Source organism: Calliopsis andreniformis, chromosome 2 (genome assembly GCF_051401765.1).
Source record: "Calliopsis andreniformis isolate RMS-2024a chromosome 2, iyCalAndr_principal, whole genome shotgun sequence".
In the NCBI taxonomy this organism is placed as follows: domain Eukaryota; kingdom Metazoa; phylum Arthropoda; class Insecta; order Hymenoptera; family Andrenidae; genus Calliopsis; species Calliopsis andreniformis.
The window spans coordinates 1,925,620-1,947,193 of NC_135063.1; the positions used below are offsets into that span (position 1 = coordinate 1,925,620).

Genomic DNA, 21,574 nt, shown 5'->3' on the forward strand with positions numbered 1-21,574 from the left:
ATTAACTGCGAAGTTAATATTGTTTTTTAAATGTAGAGAGGATAAAACGATGGCAGGAGGTATTCTATGAAGTAACATAGTATTCTGTTTTTCATTATTTGTGAAAGTGATCCAATAAAAGTAGGTAATAATTTTTTTAAATAATTTTCTTCTTCGATATAATGCATTTACAAATAGGTATATTTTTGAGTACAGCTTGTTATAATCATAACACTGCTAAACTGATTAATATTTAATCCAAACAATTTTTGTATTAACGTGTTAGTTTTAATATTACAGTCAATTTCAATGTTATCTTTATTTATTAAGAATTCACGTCCTTACATTTCTTCTGTTTCGTTTTTAAGTAACTGTAAAACATATCACTTTGTCTAGAAATTAATTACAGAGTCTGGGCAGAATGATATTATGAGGGACAATTGAAATAAAAGAAATATTATTTTAATTGAAGCGTACTCCAATGTAGTGTATATTTCTTTCACTATGAGTAAAAATTAATGAATTCTACTTGTGCAAATGAATTTTATTATGTTGTTCCGAGTTACGAATTTTTTCGGGCGAAAGAATTTGTCAGATATTCGAAAAAAAATTGTAATCAGTTGGAAAAGGTCAGGTAAATATGGGGAATGTAGTAGTACCTTAAAATCCAATTCGTTCATTTTTTGCTCCACCTGTCTTGCTATGAACGCTGGAGTATTCTCGTAAAGCAAAATGGGCGTGCTTCTAGTTACTAATGACGCCTGCATCTCAGTCATTTTTTACGTTTCGCATACATTTCATCACAATATTTATTCGTGTTCAGTGTTTCATCATTTTCAGAAATTTATATTGGAAAACATAATTGTTTGTCGTCACTTTCTTAATACTTGGACAATTCAATCGAGTTATACTTAACTTGGTGCTGAGCACCATCCATTATCTGTCTTTATCATCATTAATTTCAGATGAACTAGAGTTTCACATTACATTCTCATCGTGTCATTAGCGCTCACTGTAATTGTGCTAAATAATCACATGAGGGATGCAACATAGTACAAGGGCCTACTAGTTTAGTCTCATAGTGACGTGTTGTGAAACAAATAGATCTACTGGAGCGATGGTTGTAATATCCCACACTGATTTATACGGATTTGCTTCAATTTATATCGTTAATATATGACTGTTAAGCAGGAGCTTTCGATCATGATATTCTCTGTCACTTAATATAAAAATAGCAAATACAAATGTTATGAAATATGTATATTTCTCAACTATCGCCTTATTCATATCCAAATCCTTGTGTATTCAGACTTTTACAAAATAAGCAACAAACAAAGCTGAGCATATACGACATGGAAAATGTGAAACATTAGAAGAGATGTATTATTTTCAAAAATACAAATTTATAACATTTGTACTTTTTAGATGTTTTCTTATATTCTTCTCGTACATTTTGAAATAATGAGAAACGAATTCGCGCAAATAATACATATCTAACCATAACTTTTTATTCTGCTTTCAGATCAAAGTCCAAGAATATGTTGCTTCACAACGTAAGGTAATGTAAAGCTTGTAATTAAACTGATTTTATGAATTAATTGATAGTGATACAGCGATAACTAGAGTGTAGAAAAGAACACAAAAGTATAAAGTATGCATACGTGTATTAAATATTTTGCTCGGCTCCTCTTTAATGGACGAAATGATATTTTAAAAAAATATGGTTCAGTATAAAATTTCGTAAAAATCCATTTTTTTCTTGATAAGAAATGATTATAGAAAACACGATTAAAGTAATACATAACTGTTTTCAGTCCAATGAAACACTGACCATATATGTTGTATTTTATTTTATGCGAACATTATGTGACATTTCGTTACAAATGTGCTTATATGAAATATGACATAAACTGTTAGATAGCGATTTCCTTTTACGTAATAGTTCCTTAACTTACACAAAAGCATTTTCTTTTTTATGCATAGCACTCTAGGTATTCGTGGTTACTGTACAAAATTCGCATGTTTTATACATGTTTGAAATTGAAATTTTCATCGAATATTTGAGTATACAATGTGAAATTGAAATATACTACAAAAAGATTGAAACTACAAATAATTTAAGATTTATTTTACTGTCATTAAATATTACAGTCTTAATTCTTAAGATTGGAAGGTTTAAAGTTTTAGAGCCTCAGCAAAAATCTTAAGCTAAAGTTAAAACTCTTTTGTAATGAATACAACTCGGTACTTCAATTTTTTAAAATAGTTATATTTTTAGGTGTTTTAGAAGTTCTTTTATTTATTTTCATGATTTTTACTCGACTTTATAGTTCGTATGTATTCTTTTGAAACGTTCTGTATAACGATTGTTTAAAACTTCAATTACAAACGGTGTACTTTCTTTAAATTTTAGATTCTTAGAGAGTCCAATTCGAACTTCAATCTTCTTTTTGAGAGTAAAAGATTGTAATTTGATGTAATTTCGTAATATGAAAAGAAATTTCTTTGTAGAATATAATAATTTACTCGTTTAGTCTCGCGCGATAAAGAATTGAAAAATTGACGTAGTTATACAAAAGCAGAAAATCATAGCTCTGCATTAGTAAAAAAAAAGCACCAGTAACACTACTTTTCATTCGAAATACGTTCGCGCGTGTAACTTACACCAGCAGTCACAGCGAACAATGAAGGTTATTATCACTAACAATAAGAATGAACGGAAAGCACGCGTTGACATAGTTTCTGCCTTGTAAAAGAAAGAAAGTGTCGAGTGAAAACTGTAAGTGAATAGGCAAATTGTGAGCGTGATATGGAATGCTCTGTTCTTTTCTATTCATGTAACTTTTGCTTTTAATACTGCTCGTACTAATAAGGAAGTCATCTAGCCAAATGATTTTATCATTCAAAAAGTCAGTCATGATATGTGATTTCTTAATTGCGCTTAATGTTTCAAGCAGTGACTAGGTTTACGATATTTTCTTTCCCGATATTAATTGTAATAATATATACACGAAAAACTTTTAATTTACAATTCAGTTCGTAAATGCAGATGAAAAAGCGTGTTACAATAGGTAATCTATTTTTTAAAATTTCAATTACTTCACTAATAATTCAACAATTATTGCTGAACTGGTAAGGCAAAATGACAAGAATTACTTACTTCTAATTTCGAGATATTGATGTTGAAAATTTTTAATCTTGATAGTATCCTATAGACATGTATCTTATTATGCTTATTATTCTTTAAGGAAAAATTCTTTTAATCTAATCTGTTTACATCAAAAATATAAATGCCATCTCGTAGTCTTTAACTCGGACAGAAATTCAAAGTGTTTGAAAATTTGTGTACATGGTCCTACAAAACATTATTTTTTTACAGCCTAAAAATACAATAGATATTTCAAGATCGACGCGCTTGCACATTTATATATTATTTATTACATATTGATCTCTTTTTGTAAATTATGCAGACTAAGTAGTTAACTCTTACCACTATTATATCTTTCTTTGTCATGGCAATAAAAGATTCTGACCTTTTAATGTCACTTTCTCACTTACAAATGACACCAACTACGAGATCTACTTTTATGGTCTCGTCACATACTTCGTTTCTTGTTACATTCACATTGCGCGTATGATATAGGTACTTTTGACTTCTATGAGTATTGAAGTCTATCAAATACGAGATTCATGACGATTTCTCAATAGAAGTTTGCTATTTATATTTTACAGTTGGTATGTTGATATTTTTTGGTGGAAAGTTTTAAATTTTCGGTTAAACTTAAAATAAATTTTATGAACTTTGCATTATGGAATTATGCAATACCATTATGCAATTGGAATTTGTGAGGAAAATAGAAGTCTTTTCTGATTTGTTATTAAAATGTTATTACAGACGAGGCCCTAATTATCTGATTCTGATGATCAAACTGTCAAAACTTCGGGTGAAATACAAGGAATCTAGAAATATGTGAATTTTTGGTCATTATTAGTATTTGAATTTTATGCTGTACCAACGAAAAACTGATATAATAGACGTGGTCCTAATAAATTGTGGTGTAATATGCTTTAGTATATTACAATGATTTCTTGATTTAAGACATGCACGTAATTGCGAAAATATTTCTGTACACAGATTTCCCATTTGTTTTGATACTTTACTTGTGCAAACTTATTTTATGTCTATTTCTAATTTTCTAATCTACGATACGTATATATAACCGCCAAAATTTTTTGAATTGTTTCAAGTGTCGGGTGTTCTCAAAAATTTCAAACTGAAATCTCGAATGAAGAATTGAACAATCGTTACTAAAAAGTAGAAATAGTTTGCTTCTAGAAAAATTCATTCTTAGTGCTTTACCTTCGTTTTGTATCTACAAGTTCAGTACCTTAAATTATCGTTGCTGAAAGCTATTTGTATGTATAAATTAATGCGGTAATAATGCATACTGCAAAAAGGAAAGAACATAGGTGGTATTTTAAAAAATGATGGGTTTCGAAATCCATTTTCGCTAAAACATTTTTATTAGTTTTAAAAAATAAAATACCCATTCTTACCCATCATGTACACGTACTTACGTAATAAAAATTACGTAATAAATTTTTTAACGAAATGTTGTTTTTCTGTTCGTCTGTACGTTTACACAGATATATAAACAAATTACACGTATCAAAACGATACTGTGCAGACCTCTTGATTTCAGTTTAATCGATAATGTTCACTCAATGAATGCAATACAATCGATTTCCCTTCGATATTTGGTCTGTTGTGTACATTGAATTTTGCCAAACCGTCTGCTCGAAATAAACTTCCGTAATTGAATTCCCAATGCATTCATTTATGCTTCGACAGTTTGTTCGCGATAGATGTCTAGATAAGCAGATAGATGAGCAGAGGTGTAAGCATTGCCAGGAACACGAATCATTGAACAATGTGATAAATAGTAACAAGTGAAGAATAACAAACATGTTGCAACAATATTTTTTATTTGAAGCAGCTTTCGTCGGTTCTGGTCTATTCGTTCCTTACAGAATGAATAATTGTAATGAAGACGAAACACTCGCGCAGAAAGTTAAAATGTTACGTACGCCATTCACGAATGCATAGAATTTTTCAGCAGGCACAATGGTTAAATTTGCATGCATCTTTCATTCGCGATACTGGCTATTATAGGGACTGGTATCTTCGCATAAAGTTAAAATGTCTAGAGTTCTATGTAGTTCGAGCTTTACGGTCTTTACACTTTTATCCGTAGTTACACAGAGCCTAGTACACACTTTATGAAAGCAATGATCATCCGGCAGCAGTCCATGGGGAAATTTTAAAGGTTTGCTCTTTATACTCGTTCCAGCTGCATGATCACACAAGAAGATTTTATTTACTTATAACAGAATAAGGAGAACATTCAAAGATAGTGGATTTGTATGAGTTATAGTATTTGTATCTTTCAGAGTTTATGCTACAGTTATTACACTAACTATTGGATAATTTATACACATTAAATATCTTGTATCTGCACATTATGAACTGAAAAGTAGTCGTACGTATACCTAATTAAATATGTATAAAACAAATGTTCTCAAATTAAATCAGAAATTTGTTGCACAACAGAGTTTTCAGCTTTTTAGAAAATATAATTCTTAATAAGTTTATATTTTTAATTTGTTTTACGTTTAGAGAAATGAAGTCATTGCAATAAACAGTGACAAATATTTAATAAGACAGACGTATTAACGTGCGGTTACTTTAAAAAAATTTCTTTTTATTGTTGGTATGATTATGTTCATTGTATTCATATAAAATAAAAAAAGAAACATTTGCATTTTGGTTAATAAATTTACCTGAATCACCTAAATCATTTGTTGAAACTGAAGAGAAAAAAGTGACGGTCAATTGAAGGAAAATTTTCATTTTAAACGGAACTTTTTATAGTTAATCTGTTATAGGATATGAAAATATTGTTAATATTCGTATTATTTTTGTGGAGATAATAGAGAGAGGTATATAGGAGATGTATATGCATATAATTTAAAGTTATTCGGCATATTAGTTCATGAGAAATCATGTATATTAATATGAAAAACTATTAGCTTTAAACAAAATATAATCAACAGTCCGCTTGTAGATAATTTTGCTACATGCACGATAGTCTGCAGAATTTTCACAATAGCAGAAAATAGCAAGAGATCGATTTTAAAACTTATTTCAAGCAAACATCCCCCCAAATAACAGACGTACATCAAGAATATCAAAATTGGGTTTAAGGCTCTGTTTCACAGTTAATTATTTAAAAAAACGTCTAAAATATGCGTGAAATGTGCCTGACTTGGGATTTATTTTATTACTAACAACGCCATAATGTATCACTTACTCAAGAATTTGAATAAAAAATCATAACTTCTAAGCTAATTGATGTTCTACCTAAGACTCTTAATACTCTTTTCAGAGAGAATTCAAAGATGCATAAATTGATGCAGAAAAAATATATATTTTCATGGATAAACAAGGAGGTGACCCTGATTTCGTATTGAGTATAAAATTTTTAACAAATTGTTACCTGCAACACCCAGTTTCCTGCCAAGTGATTGCTGATTATTCACCTTTGTTCGAAAAGTTTTTTAATTATTTTAGCGGACACATCTGAAATATTACGGTAGCGATTACCTATATCAACTGTCTGGACGTTTGGTGCAACATTCATAACTTTACATGTGTGTAACAGTTTCTCTACATTTTTTTTTAACTTTCTCATGTACGAGGATTGTCACATCCTGGCCATTGTTAGCTTAGCGTATTGTCAGAGTTGAAGGGTTTTCTAAGGGATCATAAATTTAGTCAAGAGTGCTGGGTTGTTGGATAACTGCACCCCAGATGTCGAGGGAACAAGTTTTAGAAAGCGCAATTTCTGCGATGATGCCTAGAAATCTGTTGGTTTACTTTCTCCTTCTCCATAGAGATTTCCAACTGCATATGTTATTATTGTCACCGTGTACCCTTGTTGAAACTTCACTAACAGAAGGTTTTTCAGCCCCTCCGTTTACAAATGTCTTAAACTGATACTTTTTAACTATAGTGCACTGCTCAAGTTTTACGCAATGACAGATTTCTTTCGAACTCTAAAGTAACCATTATACCAGCATCTTCTTATAGTTATAATAAAGTCTTGTTTAAAAAACTAACTAGTTGTACAAAATTAATTTAGCATACAACCGTGTACATTTTTTCGTGCGCATCAAAATTAAAGCATACACTTAGGATTAGTGATGTTTTGGCAAATAAGAGAAGGTGAATTAAATCACGAAGTAGAGCAATTACAAATAAATGAAATGTATTTTTTAATCACTTATTGTTATTAAGGCGTGTTTTTATCTGAATCAGTTGAATTTGAAGAAATTTGTGATTCAGTGTCTTTTAAAAGTAAATACTATTTTAATGGAAAATTTAATTTTTGAATTTCTTTTACCTGTCACATGTTTCTTTTGACGCGTTTCGCAAACTTTGAAGAGATCGTAATTGCTCGGGGATTCAAAAAAAAAATATCTCGTGGAGGAGCACTCTGGAGCAAATAAGATTTATGTCAAATGAAAGATCATAGAAGGAACTAACTTTAGCTGCAAGGTAGAGAAATCGATGTTTCGCTTTTTTTTAATTCTCTCTGAAACTTAAAACATACGAGAAAGAAATAGTAAGACTTGATTCATTAAAACTTACTTATATCTGTACATGAGAGAATTTGCAATTATTATTAATAAAATAGGACATTTTTCGCTTAATTTCAAAGGAGAAAAATATGTAACTTGCAAATATAGCAAATAAACATCTGCTTGGTAATTATATTTTTTAACTTGCAAGCGTATTTTTGTCGGACTTTGAATGCAATTTTTAACTTTAATTCATTGTTTATGTCGCTAGGTTACTATATTCTTATGTCAGAGGAGTGTTTACTATTGATTCTACAAAATGGTGTAAAATATTTTAGAACTTGGTTCTTTTATTTTTGAACATGAACCGCGACACTGTGACCTGTACAGCAAACTCAATAGAATAAGTCCGAAGTCAGACACCTTAAATGAATTTTTATCATTCTTCATTTTTGTCTCATTTTAGCATGTAGAATCATCTCTTAAAATTTCTGACTCCTATCATTGATCACCTTGTAGACTTTAACATAAAAGTAATTTCGAGGTTTGCAGAAAGCTTTATTGTTAATTTTTTAAACATCAATGACCTTTTCGGATGCCTTGATTTAGGTAGATTACCTTGATACCAAATTGAACGATCTACTGAAATGAGGTTTCTGATTATTTGAGATGTATCAAGACGAGAAAGTTTTCGATTGAACGCGAATACCGATTCACCGTCTGTTTTCTTTGAACGAATGACGAAAGGAATGCAATTTTGGCGTGTACTCTTGGAAATGGAATATTTTCTAATGAAAGAGATTCCTATTTTCTGTTATGACCCATGTCGTGTGCTCTGGTATGTCGGGAATGTCAGTAATAGTGAATTGCACCAGAAAATATGAAAGATCTGAAGATTATAGAGTTCATTGACATGACTGATCCTAAGTTATAAAGTTCATTTATATGAATCCAATTCATTCATTCAACATGTTCATTCATTCGTACAGTTCGAAATGTGATTATTTTAATTTCTTGATAGGTAAACAATAGGAATTAGGAGCAAGCTATGTACGAAAAGGGAAAATGTAATTACAAGGGAGGTAATTATCTGGAGTATATTTATAAAATTTATTAAAGCATTAATAGGTACGTGTACATATATTCCTTCATTGTTTTTCAATATATAGTTCCTGTTACTAAATAAAATATTTTTGACCAATAAAATATGAACCAAACAGGTATCGCTACTTTTAGGTTTTCATCGCTGAAGAATCTTCCGCCATACAATTCGTGAATGTCTGTTAATCACACTATTACCGCCAAATTAATATTGGGTGACTTTCAGTCGGTTGATCTAACGAAATGACTATATGCATTTGATTTTTTGGAGGTCCTTTGGATCGATACGATTCTGCTATTTTCTATTCTGTTCTATTCGAAGGTTCGAATGATTTTCTGCAACGCCATGCACTGTGGTCCAATCTATCAGTTAAGAGCACAAAACCTCATTCTTTCATTTGTCTGTATGATATGTATGCCTGTGCATATCTTTTCTTGATAACCTCACAATAGGTCGAATGTTTGCTTCTCACGATTTTGAAATATGTCTCATGAAAGAAGGTGTTAGATATTTAAAGTATGAATGTATGTTTCATATTATATTTATATTATATTTAGATACCTTTCTTATTAAAAATCTTGCGCGTAAAATGTATTAAAAAACGCTTAAACATTTGCTGTATTTGAACCGATTTCGTCAACGTTCGCTTAAAGTTAAGACATTATTACTAAAAAGTAAATAAAATTAAAAGTATTTCATGTTATGCTACCCTATCATTCTTTAAAAACCACCTGAGCTAATGACAACTTGTTTACTTTAATAGATAAATGTTCGCCTTTTATCTATTGTTTCCTTCTTTCTCCATTTATATTTGTACGTAATATTGCCCTGGCGCGGAAATAAAAATATTCGGTTGAAAGTAAACAGTTGCACAAATATACGTTAAACCGGAAATTGTTGGTTAACAATCCACGAATCCCGCGACAGCGTTTTCAAAGCATGTTTATCTCTGTTTCTGTACTTCAGTCAGAGGTATAATGAATGCTGCTTTCCATTGTTCATAACCGTGGATGACTCCAGAGTTTAACTCAATTTTTTCCGGGGTTCTGATTGCGTTTATGCGCTCAATTTTCTAAGGTAGAACGAGGTTTTATTATTCCTTCATTCGATATTTCATAGCGCAAAGCTTAATGGTCATATTTACTATTTACCCATGAACGTATAAAGAATATTTGTTGAGTTTCCCAAATATAATTTTGTGTGGAAAATTATTTAAGCTTATCTTAGAAATTAGATAATTAGAAATTAGGATCACGATTTAATTTCGAGGCGCCAGACCAAAATCAACGATTCAATTTCACTACGCATCGGTCGAAAATACAAAAACGGGCTTATCACAAATTATAACTCATAATCAATTTTGGTACAGAAACTAGACTCCGAGCTATAATTTTAACCCAAGGTGTTTTCAAATTTTTTAATGATTGCAATTTTCTCCAAGTTGTAACTGCTTTACTTTAGTTATTGTTAGTGCTTTATAGTAGGGCAGATTGGAGTCGAATGTAACAAGGGGTGAAAGTAATAGGTTTAATATTTTTTAACTGTAGACATGTGCAGTGAACAAAATAAATTTTTAATATCATAAAATTTCTGTTTCTTAATGCTTAAAAGCAGCAATACTACTAATTCTTATGCAAGTATATATATGCTTTTTGTTACTTTAATTTTTAATTTAATCTTTCGCAGTGTAACAATGTTCGTTACTTAGTAGGGGAGAGTGGGGATAAAAGTAACGGCGTCATGTAAGCTACAAGTCTTCTCTCCCCTTCCATAAACATTTCCAAAAAAATTTTGTAAACAGTTACATGTGTATAGCAATATTTCTTTTATTTCATCAATCGAAGCTGAGCAGTAACACGAATGTGGTCAAGCTGAATTTGCGTATTTAGATCATCTAAATAAATTTCTGTTCTTTTGATTTTTTCTGTTAATATTCATAGCTAAAGTATAAATATTGAGCTAACCATATGCTAGTGTTTTCTTAAAAAATGTTACTTTCGGTCCCAGTCTCCCCTACCTACGTAATTTTTTCGTCGTAGTTATTTTATTTTTCGTATCCATTTCCAAAAATTTTCCAGTTTTGTTAGTCCAAGTGACGTGAAGGTTATAGGACTGTAGGTCATCGGATTTATGGTAAAAATATATAGTCTCATGTAAAGAGAAAACATCGATAATCTAGAAATCTCCAAAAATATGACATCGGAAGAAAAGGTTTTCTAGTGTAATATGAGCCCTTTCGAATCAAGCAATTTGTTCTCTTTCATATATCATTAAAATTAATGGAAATTTAGTCTCGGAACGGAGTTACCGAGGCGTTCTGTATAATATGTAGATAAGCTTAAAACATTAGTCGTAATGGACAAGCGAGAAGGAATCCAAGTTTTCGAATTTTAATTAAAATATGAATGTTACCTTCTACCTCGACCTGACACTGTTAAATATGATGGAGCAGTCGCGTAACATCGTAAATAAAATATACCTACCTAATTTTAATAACTTTATCGAAACGTTTCGAAATCGAGCGTAATATTTTGCAGGAGCATTAATCGTTTGTTTCACGATTTCAATTTTCTCTCGAATGCAAATAAAAAGCACAACTTCCGTTTAACGAATGAAATGGTCGAAACGCATTGACAGAATAAGAGGCAAATGCGAGAGATAGATATTTATCGGCTTATTTTTCTGGAGAACTTGGAAATATTTGCGGATCACTGACGCGTATCTCATCGGTTGTTTTTCTCATTTGGTTATACGTTTTCACGCTACATACAACTTGCAGACAGGAGCGCGAAAATATTTTGTTCGGCTGTTTACTTCCAATGATACCCCTTCGCCTCTATTCTTCGTTCGCTCGTTTCCCTGCTATTCCACTGTCACTTATTCCACGCTGTTGAGCAAATCGTCTTACTTCACTGCACCCACTCTTGCTCTTGGGCATCGTTAAACTCTCCTTGCTTACGATTTCATTGAACTTTTAAATTGGATTTTGCATCTCTCACATTCTTCCTAGTTCTTTTGTTCCCTTCATTTAACACCAATTTTATATCGTTACATAATGACTAAAGTGTAAAGGCCTGCAACACTCAATCAAGTATGCTCGTCGAGTAATTCCTCCAGCAGCTTACTGACGTGTCTGCACAGTTCAGGAACTTCAACCTTAAAATGTCTGGACAACTTTGAGCACGTCAATGAGATGCAAAAGTGCTCGACGAGCAGCTTACTAACGTGTCTATATACTTTATCCTAAAAATGTGTGGACAATATTAAGCTTATCGATATCATGTACTGCTGAATCTAAACAAGTTTCTTCAGATAATTCAGAACTACACGTTATCTTTTTAAAGTAAAAAGGGGCACCTTAAAAACTGTTTTCTTAAGTAGTGACACTCTGCAATTTTATATAAAAAGTCTGAGAATAAAAGACGTAAGATACATGGGTCATTCCACGCGAAATCGGGCACGTTTCGGAGCAAGTTCTTGTAATTTGCTCAAATTTGAATATGTTGTAGTCTTTAACCATATTTAAACGTACCCCAAAGGATTTTTCAAAATTTTTAAAATTGTCGATTTTACAGCTGTTTGAAGTTAAGTGCTACATTTTTTTAAAAAAATTATAGCTATTGAACTAGTAAGCGGATGGAGATGAGCTTTACGGTGCTTATAGAGAAAATATTGAAGTTTCTAAAAAAAATTATTCCATTTAAAAAAAAATGTTTTTTAATCATCTTTTTTGCAATTATTTTAAACAAATGCAGGTTTTTAAGATGATGCGCGATTTTAAAAATCTGAAAAAAAAGAAGAATATAGTTTGATCCTTCCCCTTGATGGACAAACTTTCAAAAAGATGGACATTTTAAAATTGGCCCTGTGAAAATTGCCGAAAGTTGACGCTGCGTCGAGTCGCACTGCTGTGGCGGACGCGTCGTCGCTGACAGCCTACTCGACTCAAGCGGGCGAACGTGCGTTATTATTTGCAATCAAGGCGACTTCACCCAACATTATTCTACATTATCTCCGAGCATTTGCAAGGTTTAATGCAATCAATAAATATTGGTAACTCAATCTTCGTCTTATTCTTGGAAACATAAATATAATCTCTTAAATCCTAGCTTTCATTTCGAAGATTTTGGTATTAATGCAGAATGGCACTTTTTTGCAACTTCACATGGCAGAAATGAATGTGAACTTGTCAATAAGCATCATTGACAAAGAGTGAGTTACCAATATTTGCCGTCTTGATCGCAAATAATAACGCACGTTCGCCTGCTGGGGTCGAGTAGGCTGCCAGCGACGACGCGTCCGCCACAGCAGTGCGACTCGACGCAGCGTCAACTTTCGGCAATTTTCACAGGGCCAATTTTAAAATGTCCATCTTTTTGAAAGTTTGTCCATCAAGGGGAAGGATCAAACTATATTCTCCTTTTTTTTCAGATTTTTAAAATCGCGCATCATCTTAAAAACCTGCATTTGTTTAAAATAATTGCAAAAAATATGATTAAAAAACATTTTTTTTTAAATGGAATAATTTTTTTTAGAAACTTCAATATTTTCTCTATAAGCACCGTAAAGCTCATCTCCATCCGCTTACTAGTTCAATAGCTATAATTTTTTTAAAAAAATATAGCACTTAACTTCAAACAGCTGTAAAATCGACAATTTTAAAAATTTTGGAAAATCCTTTGGGGTACGTTTAAATATCGTTAAAGACTACAACATATTCAAATTTGAGCAAATTACAAGAACTTGCTCCGAAACGTGCCCGATTTCACGTGGAATGACCCACATAAATTACGAGCACACATATAAACAAGACATCTGTCATGCAGACTGCAATAAACAGATTGTATAACAGAAATTTTGAAAAAGGAAAATTTTAGCATTAAGTATGTAAGGTTTTAGTAATAAAAATTAAGACTGCATAAGTGTATAAAAAAAATCGGAAAAAATGCAAAGATCGAATTTATTTATGATCGAAATCATAAATTAGTAAATGGAAATTTAAATAAAGGTAACCTTTGGAATTAAATATCACGTAGTGTTTTAAAATAAATATATCTTAATTTCATTTTAATATTATTTAGACATAAAACTCACATAGAGTAAAATAGTGCAACTTCTGACTTTACCGTATAATGATTCATTCGCTTTATGTCTTATGTCTATATTTATGTCTTTTACCGTTATCCATTACCTATAATGCCATGAAGATACATTAAAAAATCCAACAGGCAAGTTTTATCGCAAAATGCTTTGTTAATACAGTACATGGTATAAGAAAAGGGCAATCTTGTATTAATGTTTTATCTTCTGTGAAGGATTGGTACAGTGTTTCAACTGTTTAAATTTATAGCATGAATTTTACACCAAGTGTCGAAAGTTGAACTTGTTCACATGTTCAAATTGTGTTCATTACATTATAATATATTTTTTATAAATTATAAAAAAAGTATAGCCATCTTATCTTAGTATGTTCGCTATATTATTCAATGGTAGGGTAAGATGACTTATTTAGTTATAAATTGGTTTTTAATATCATACTAAAGGTGACTGTAACATTATTTATTTATGCGTGCGTACGTGCGCGTGTGCATGTACGTGTTCGTGTTCGTGTTAGTATGTATATTACTAAAACAACTAAGATTGGTAAAATATTTATCTTATATAATAAATTAAAAATTTACACTTACCTTTGCCTGGTATAGCCATCTTATTTTGATCGCTATGTAATTTTGTAAATCACGTAACTCCCGTGGTTAGGAAGAGACATTTCAGAGGAATAATAGGAATTCTTCTTGTAGATCCTGTCTAGTCAAAATCTTATAAACTCCAGTGTAGTCAGCAGAAACGACGTATACGGAAGATACAGAGGCGACGCTTTGATCGGAACCTCTGATGTTTGGCAAATAATTAATGTTATTTATGTCCACGAATTTCGAGATATTTCTAGGTACAAGACGGGATGTTGACACTGTGACAGTATACAGGGTTATTCTAGAACACTGATGATATACAATAAGGCAAGACACTGATTCTACATGATACAATGAGTTGAAAATATCATGCATCGTTTTCAAGAAAAGTGATCTATTTTGAACAGAGCACGCGTGAACCGAAGTAAGATTTTAGTCACTTGCTGGTCACATGCTGGTCTTGTATTATATTTTAGACGAAGACAGTATATCTTCATCACTTTTTGTCAACCAGTAAATAAAATAGGAAGAAGATACAATAGAAAAAACAGTGAAAAACGTGACAGTATTTAGAGTGTACCTAATATTATACGACTAATATTATATGATGCAATTATTATTTTCTTAGTAGTTTGCCATCAAGTGATACTGTTAATTGAAAATTATGTCTGAAATGAGAAATATAGTACATTAAAAAAGTATCTATATCGTTTTATGAATTACAGTTCATTCAATTATTGATATTGCGATATTCTGGAATTACATTCTCGTTGATGCTGTTTGAGGTGCGCTTACACTAGCGCTCGCGAACTATTCGCGAATAGTATGGAAATTAAATTTTCTAGAACTCGTCTGTTCGCGTATCTATTATGTGTAGTGGAAATTCGGATCTGAAACAGGCAAAGTTTCGCCTATGTAGATGTTCTGTACGTAGTCAAAATACATCACAATACGGATTACATTTTTATATTGACGATGTGTATGAATGCGCAACTAATTTTCTGTTTTATATTTTCCTTATCGTGTTTTAGTGTCTTTTTATTTCGTCCCTGTATCAATCAATTCTTTCATTGTAGTGCTCAAATTATATTTGAATATTTTCATTATAGTGTTTTACTATGCTATTTAATATACAGATGTGTTCAATATACTGTTCTCTACAACTTTTATTATAGTGTTTTCATATCCCGTAGAATTAATCGAATATCGAATTGTATAGAGAAAGTAAAATATCAAAAACAAAAAATAAATACGATATACACACTCAGTATTGTAAAATATAATCTCCTCTAATAATTTATGTGACATGAAAAATTTCCAAAATAGTTAGATGTTTCATTCATTAGCACGTTGTTTGTTATGGGTTTTGTTATTAGACTATTTTAAATGTTTTTACATTTTTACACATTCTAGGATGAATCAATGAAACACTTAAGAGAATAAATCGCACTTATTATCAATATTTTTTAGGATCTTGATTTACCTATGAAATTCAGTTTGTGTTGCTTTTGATAAAACAGCTGAAAAAGATATTTATGTATATATGTGTAAATTCGTCGATTAATATTAATTACAAGATATGATTCAATATTGAGATGGTTTTTTAGAGTATTCAATCAAAAAGGAATCTTTTCAGAAAATTTTTAATAGACTATAGATTATTTCGTACAATCTTTGTGGGCGGAGAAATCGATGACACAATCATAAAGAATGCGCTAAAACAAAATTTGAATAAAAGTGTTGCGTTCTTCACGCGTCGAATTAACTTCACGTGAGTGATTTTTAAAGACAATTTATTTTTGCTAAACTAAAGGCGATCAATTTATCGACTACAAATTTTAACGAGAATCTGGTGTTTTTCAGAGCCCATTTTGCGCCAAAAATCGCGACTTGACCATAAGTGTCAGCGAGGTAAACGAGAAATCTGACTGTTGGCGTTGTTTAGTTTTTAAATTCTTTAAATCCTATTTTAAAATGCTGCCTTACCACTACCTATCTTTAAATCTTTGTTAGTTCGCGCGAAGTTCTACACCGCGCCAAGTCGTGTTGCTCTAGAGAAAACCCAGGTTAAGCGGATCTTCCAAGTTGTACACCACAACAAGTTCTACTGGATAAGTAAATATCGGTAATTGTCTGAGAATTGAATATCGGGCAAAGTGCTCCAATATACATACACTCTCATTTAGAAGTATTAAGACACTTATTTTTAATGAATTTTGCAATATGAATGATCTATAGGAAATTATTTTTTTTTTATAGATTTAGAATATATATAATAAAATAAAAAAAAAAAAATATACTAGGAGTGTTCGACAACAGGTACCAAAAATTTGATAGAGCGATTCTAGAAGACAAAAATCACGAAGGATACAATTGCAATCGAGATTCCGTTTTCTATTTATTCATTGGTAAAAAAGGAGTGAAATAAAATGTGCTTAACTTGATATACTCTACTGACTTATTCTACTGATTTCGCTACGTCTGGCTTAATGCCCAGTAGAATAAGCCGCCTAGTCAGACACATTTCAGAAGTATATCCGTTTATCGAATATATAAAGTGTAATGTAATGCAGAACAAAGTACTTTATATTTAATGGTAATTCATTAAGGATTTTCTAATATTTTCCACACATTTGTTGTGATCCAGTTAATACTTTTGAACGAGGGTGTATACGATTTGGATACGATATCATTACTCTTATTGTCAGAAACTTCTACGTTTCATGCTTATCTAAACATAGGTATTTATTGCATATTTGTCCAAGGGAAACTGTCAATATTTTTATCTCTTTGCGAAATCATTTCCTTCATCTACCCACATATTTGCCTTCGAAAACGCATGCAAAACAGTCGCAACAAATCCATAGATTATCTTTGATTTTATTACGAGGCCAGCCTGTGTAATCACATTTCGTAGATTTAGCCGTGTATCCCTCTATTTCGTTTCCAAGTTTCAACCGTCAGTCGTGGAGCCATCTCCGGCTAGAAACGAGCCCTTAAGCGTCCCCCTTCCGAACTGGTGAGAACGCAAGCGACAAGCCGGAAATCATCAGCTAACAACGCAACGCGAGAACCGTGACACTCTCACAACGCCGCCGTTAAAACGGAAAGCTAATAACTCTCGGTTCGGAGAGTAACGCTGTCGCTGTTACCGCCTTCCCTGCCTCTCGTAATGTGCCGAAAGGATTGAGGGAAGGAACGCCGCGGCTGAAGGTTGTTGCACGGTAAAGTTTTGCAATAACGCAGAATGAGTCTCGGGGAGTTTGGCGCATTGTTAACCGGCTAACCCTGTCGCAACTTTCCTTCCTCGGTAACGAAAGAGTTGGGAAAAGAGAAAATAGGGGGATGGTCGAGGCTAACGAAACAAGGCAGACGGCGAGGCGGGAGAAAGGAAGGAAATGAAGAGAGGAAGGAAGATAGACTTGGCCAGGCTTGTTCGACCGCGATGATTTGAAACGCTCACGAGTTCCATGCGCAATGCCCGATCGATATGGCTGTTTCTCACAAGCCCGACACCGGACGTGATCCCTGTTATCGTCGACGACGACGACGACGCTGAGGCTGTCGTTCGTCTCCTCCTCGTACGCCTCGTCGACGTTGTCGCCCGTCGTCGTCATCGTTGTTGCTGCCGAGAGAGATAAAGGGAATGCCTTCAGGGCGATCGAGTCGATCGACGACATTGGTGGTCTTTACGGGGAATGGGATGTGCTTGTAGAAATAAAACGTAGAGATCATGTAGACGGATATGAAAAAAGAGAAATGAAACGATGAATCGGAGTTGATTACAACGTGAAATTCTTATTTCCGTGCCGTGGATCTAGGAAATTCATTACGCGAATTTAATATCTGGTTAATGAGTTAAGGGAGTGTCCTACTTTACAGGGGTTGACAAAAAGTAGGTATTTATTAAATTGCGAAGAGAAAAAATGGATAATGAAAAAGAAAGAGAAAAAAATAGGTAAATGGATTATTTTTAACGATTTCGCTCGTATCTTTTAGTTGATAAAAGTTAATAGAATAAATGTATTTTTGGAGGAGGGTTATAAATTGTAAATTGCTTTAATAAATTTTGATAGATTCATATATAAAGTTTTTAAATTATTACTTATAGGTTAATTATTTTAATTAGTTGATTAACAATGTTTTATTGAAAAGTTACTTACGAAAAATGTGAAAAGTTAGGAATTAAAAATGTCGTTTTGGGTTATTAAAGTGATTCTATCAAGCACGTTCCTGTTAGAAAGTACCACTACTACAGGTTGCTGGCGTTGCACTATTAGGAACATTGTTCCATCCCTTTGAAAAGTTTTTCTTCCCTTTAATGGAATAAGAGTTTTAAATTAGTTGCTGTTATGCAAAAAAAAGAAAATCGTAGTAAATCTAAAATGTATTATAGATATATACGTAAACATGTTTAAAATAAGTTAATAAGTAATAACGATACTTACACTGATAAAGAGTTAAATTTTGTATATTAAATCGCTATATTATATATGCATCATTTAGAATAATTATTAATTAAAGTTTTATAAAAAGTAACATACATTCTTGTGCATGTTTATTAATAGATGTAAATCTCTCTTGCATATAAATATTATTATTTTATTGACTAAGAAAGATGCCCCACAATGTACAGAATTACAAAGTTGCAGGATTCATTTATCATTAGAAAGGAAAGTTCGTTATCATTAGAAAAGAAAAACTGGTATACTATTTTTTTGCCTTTCGTCCTCGGCACGGCACAGCGAGGAATAGGATCGAGTCATAAATTTCATTCGGCACTGCCAGGGTACACGTGCGACAAAAAAAGACGGAATTAGAATACTTTTTTGCATTCTGACTTTTACCTACACTGCGCTTCAATTCAAATCATTAACACGCGGCTTTTATTCTAAAATATTAGTGCAATCAGAAATAATAATTACTTGAATATTAAGGATACTATACAAATACATAGAATGATTAGGTATACGTATGCAACATTTTGCGCAAACGTACCTTCTAGTATGTAAATTAGAAATAAAATTGTTATTTTTCTGTATTTCACATGGACTTGATACCAATTTGGTGCTTTTAATTCAAATAACTCTCTGTCAGGCAGATATACATTTTCTTTATTATGAAAGACATCTCTAAAAGTACACATATGTACACACATATTCTATGTACAATTTAAACACAGTTGTTGCACATGTACATATTTTTGGATGTTCCATTTATTGCTTGGATGTTCAGTCGTTGATATAATTTCCTTTGTTATCATATTTAGCTTTAATATCGGAAGCCACTAAAGAAAGATAAGTCTTTTATATACGTATCGTATATTTTAGCCTTCGAACCGTGAACCTTGAGCAGGAAAATCCGGATATTAAACATGTCAGATTTGACTTACGTACTGTTGTAGAAAATAGTATTAGTGGGTCAATGAATTTTTGAAGGGTTTGCAAGATGGTCTCGTCGAACGGGTCACGAAGGTGTACATCCATAATAAGTTAAGGTTCAAAGTAAAAGAATGTATTCCTTGGTAGCGGTCAGAAAAGTTCATAGTTTGTCGCTGTGAGAGTTCTTTCGGTCGTTTGAGGGGAAGATCGTCGCTGAATGGTAGGGATAGCCGCGAGCCTTTTCCGAGGCTTAAAACTCGGCCGTTTTACGGGACAGTACTGTACTAGTTCCAGCGATAGAGAAATATTTTTCAGTCATTTTCGATATTCTTCAATTCGAAGTGGCGCTTTTAAAAACTTTTTTTACGAAGAATATTAACGTATTGATTAACTGAAAGTGGACGCGTCAAGGCATATTAACTGTGACCATAGTTTGTGTTAAGTCTGCAATGATTATATTGCTCTTTGAGTTCATTGTATTATGTTATAAATTTTCTGTTCCACGCGGGTAACCTGCTTTTTCGATATTTTTTTGTATGAGAGTGATTGTGTGCTGTTCTAGTTACCACTTTTTCCTCATTTTATATTTTTATTGCAAAAAGAATAAATGCTTCTGTTGTCAGCAATAATAAAATTGGAATCGTTTCCAAACCAAGTTTCCATTAATGCTCTCTTTTCTTATCAAACTTTTGGTATTTTAAAACAGAATTAAAAAATACACATATATACACATTTGTACACTTTTTCACATACTTCACGTTGCCTATGATAATCAAACTAATCTGTTTGAAATCCAAACACAAACTCCCACAAACGATCGACTAGCAACTCGAAATTATAAAAACATGGTATGATGTAGTCTATAATTAGTATTGATATATGTTATGATTGAAACACCACAGAATTATGACGCGAACTGATAGACGAAATCGATTTATTGAGATGTATGTTCTGCATATGAACGGCACAACACATACACGGTAAATAATAACAGATGCAATATGTTCTTGCATATGTTCGTACATGTAAATATGCAAAGCATGTACATTATGCAAGAAATACGAAATAAAAGCTATACTTTTAGAATTTTCTAATGACGGAACATGTTGCCTATTCAAGTCCCATTGTTTTACTTGCTTCCTATAAAAATATGCATAAACATCTGCAGCCTATTTATTACCAACAAAATATGGTACTTAGATAATCAATTCCATATTACTCAAACAACGTAACTATACATACATAGTATTACTTCAAGTATTCGAGAGTTAAATAAGTCATTCGAATATATAAACAATTCGAATACGATCTGTAACCCAGAGACAAAATGATTTTTTTAATACACAGTACAATTTAGAAGAGAATATTCGGTGCGCATTGTACATCTAGAAACGAAACATACGAAGTAGACATGCATTGTTTGCTGCGTTGAATTCATTTCAGCAAATATGAAACCACTATTACGCATTCGTGAGGCGGAACCACTGATTGAAATTTCAGATACATGTCTGATCTGTCGTAACTGAGCAAAATTTAATTAAATGTATGGTTCTATAAGAAGAATGTGTTCCATCGTTAAATAATGTTACGTTATTGTAACCTGGTTAGATGCCCGTAAAGCGAGAACAATGACATGAAATTCAAGCAGTTTAATTATTTTCAATATTGATATTTGTTATATGTGTGCATGCATGCTATTTTCCATTCCTTATAATAATGTACAATGTCTGCTACACATTCTGTTCACTGTAAAAATTTCATTCGAACTACATAAACAAATG

General features: G+C 32.1%; 1 protein-coding gene across 1 annotated transcript in view; it reads left to right on the forward strand.

Moving 5' to 3' along the window:
* Nucleotides 1-1,503: 1,503 nt before the first annotated feature.
* The window catches only part of Cad87a (cadherin 87A), a 298,057-nt gene continuing 277,986 nt past the window's right edge, over nucleotides 1,504-21,574 (forward strand). The window contains exon 1 of the mRNA XM_076391323.1: nucleotides 1,504-1,537. Coding sequence (XP_076247438.1) covers nucleotides 1,518-1,537 — 20 coding nt within the window. The 5' untranslated portion in view covers nucleotides 1,504-1,517. The remainder of the gene's footprint in view (nucleotides 1,538-21,574) is intronic.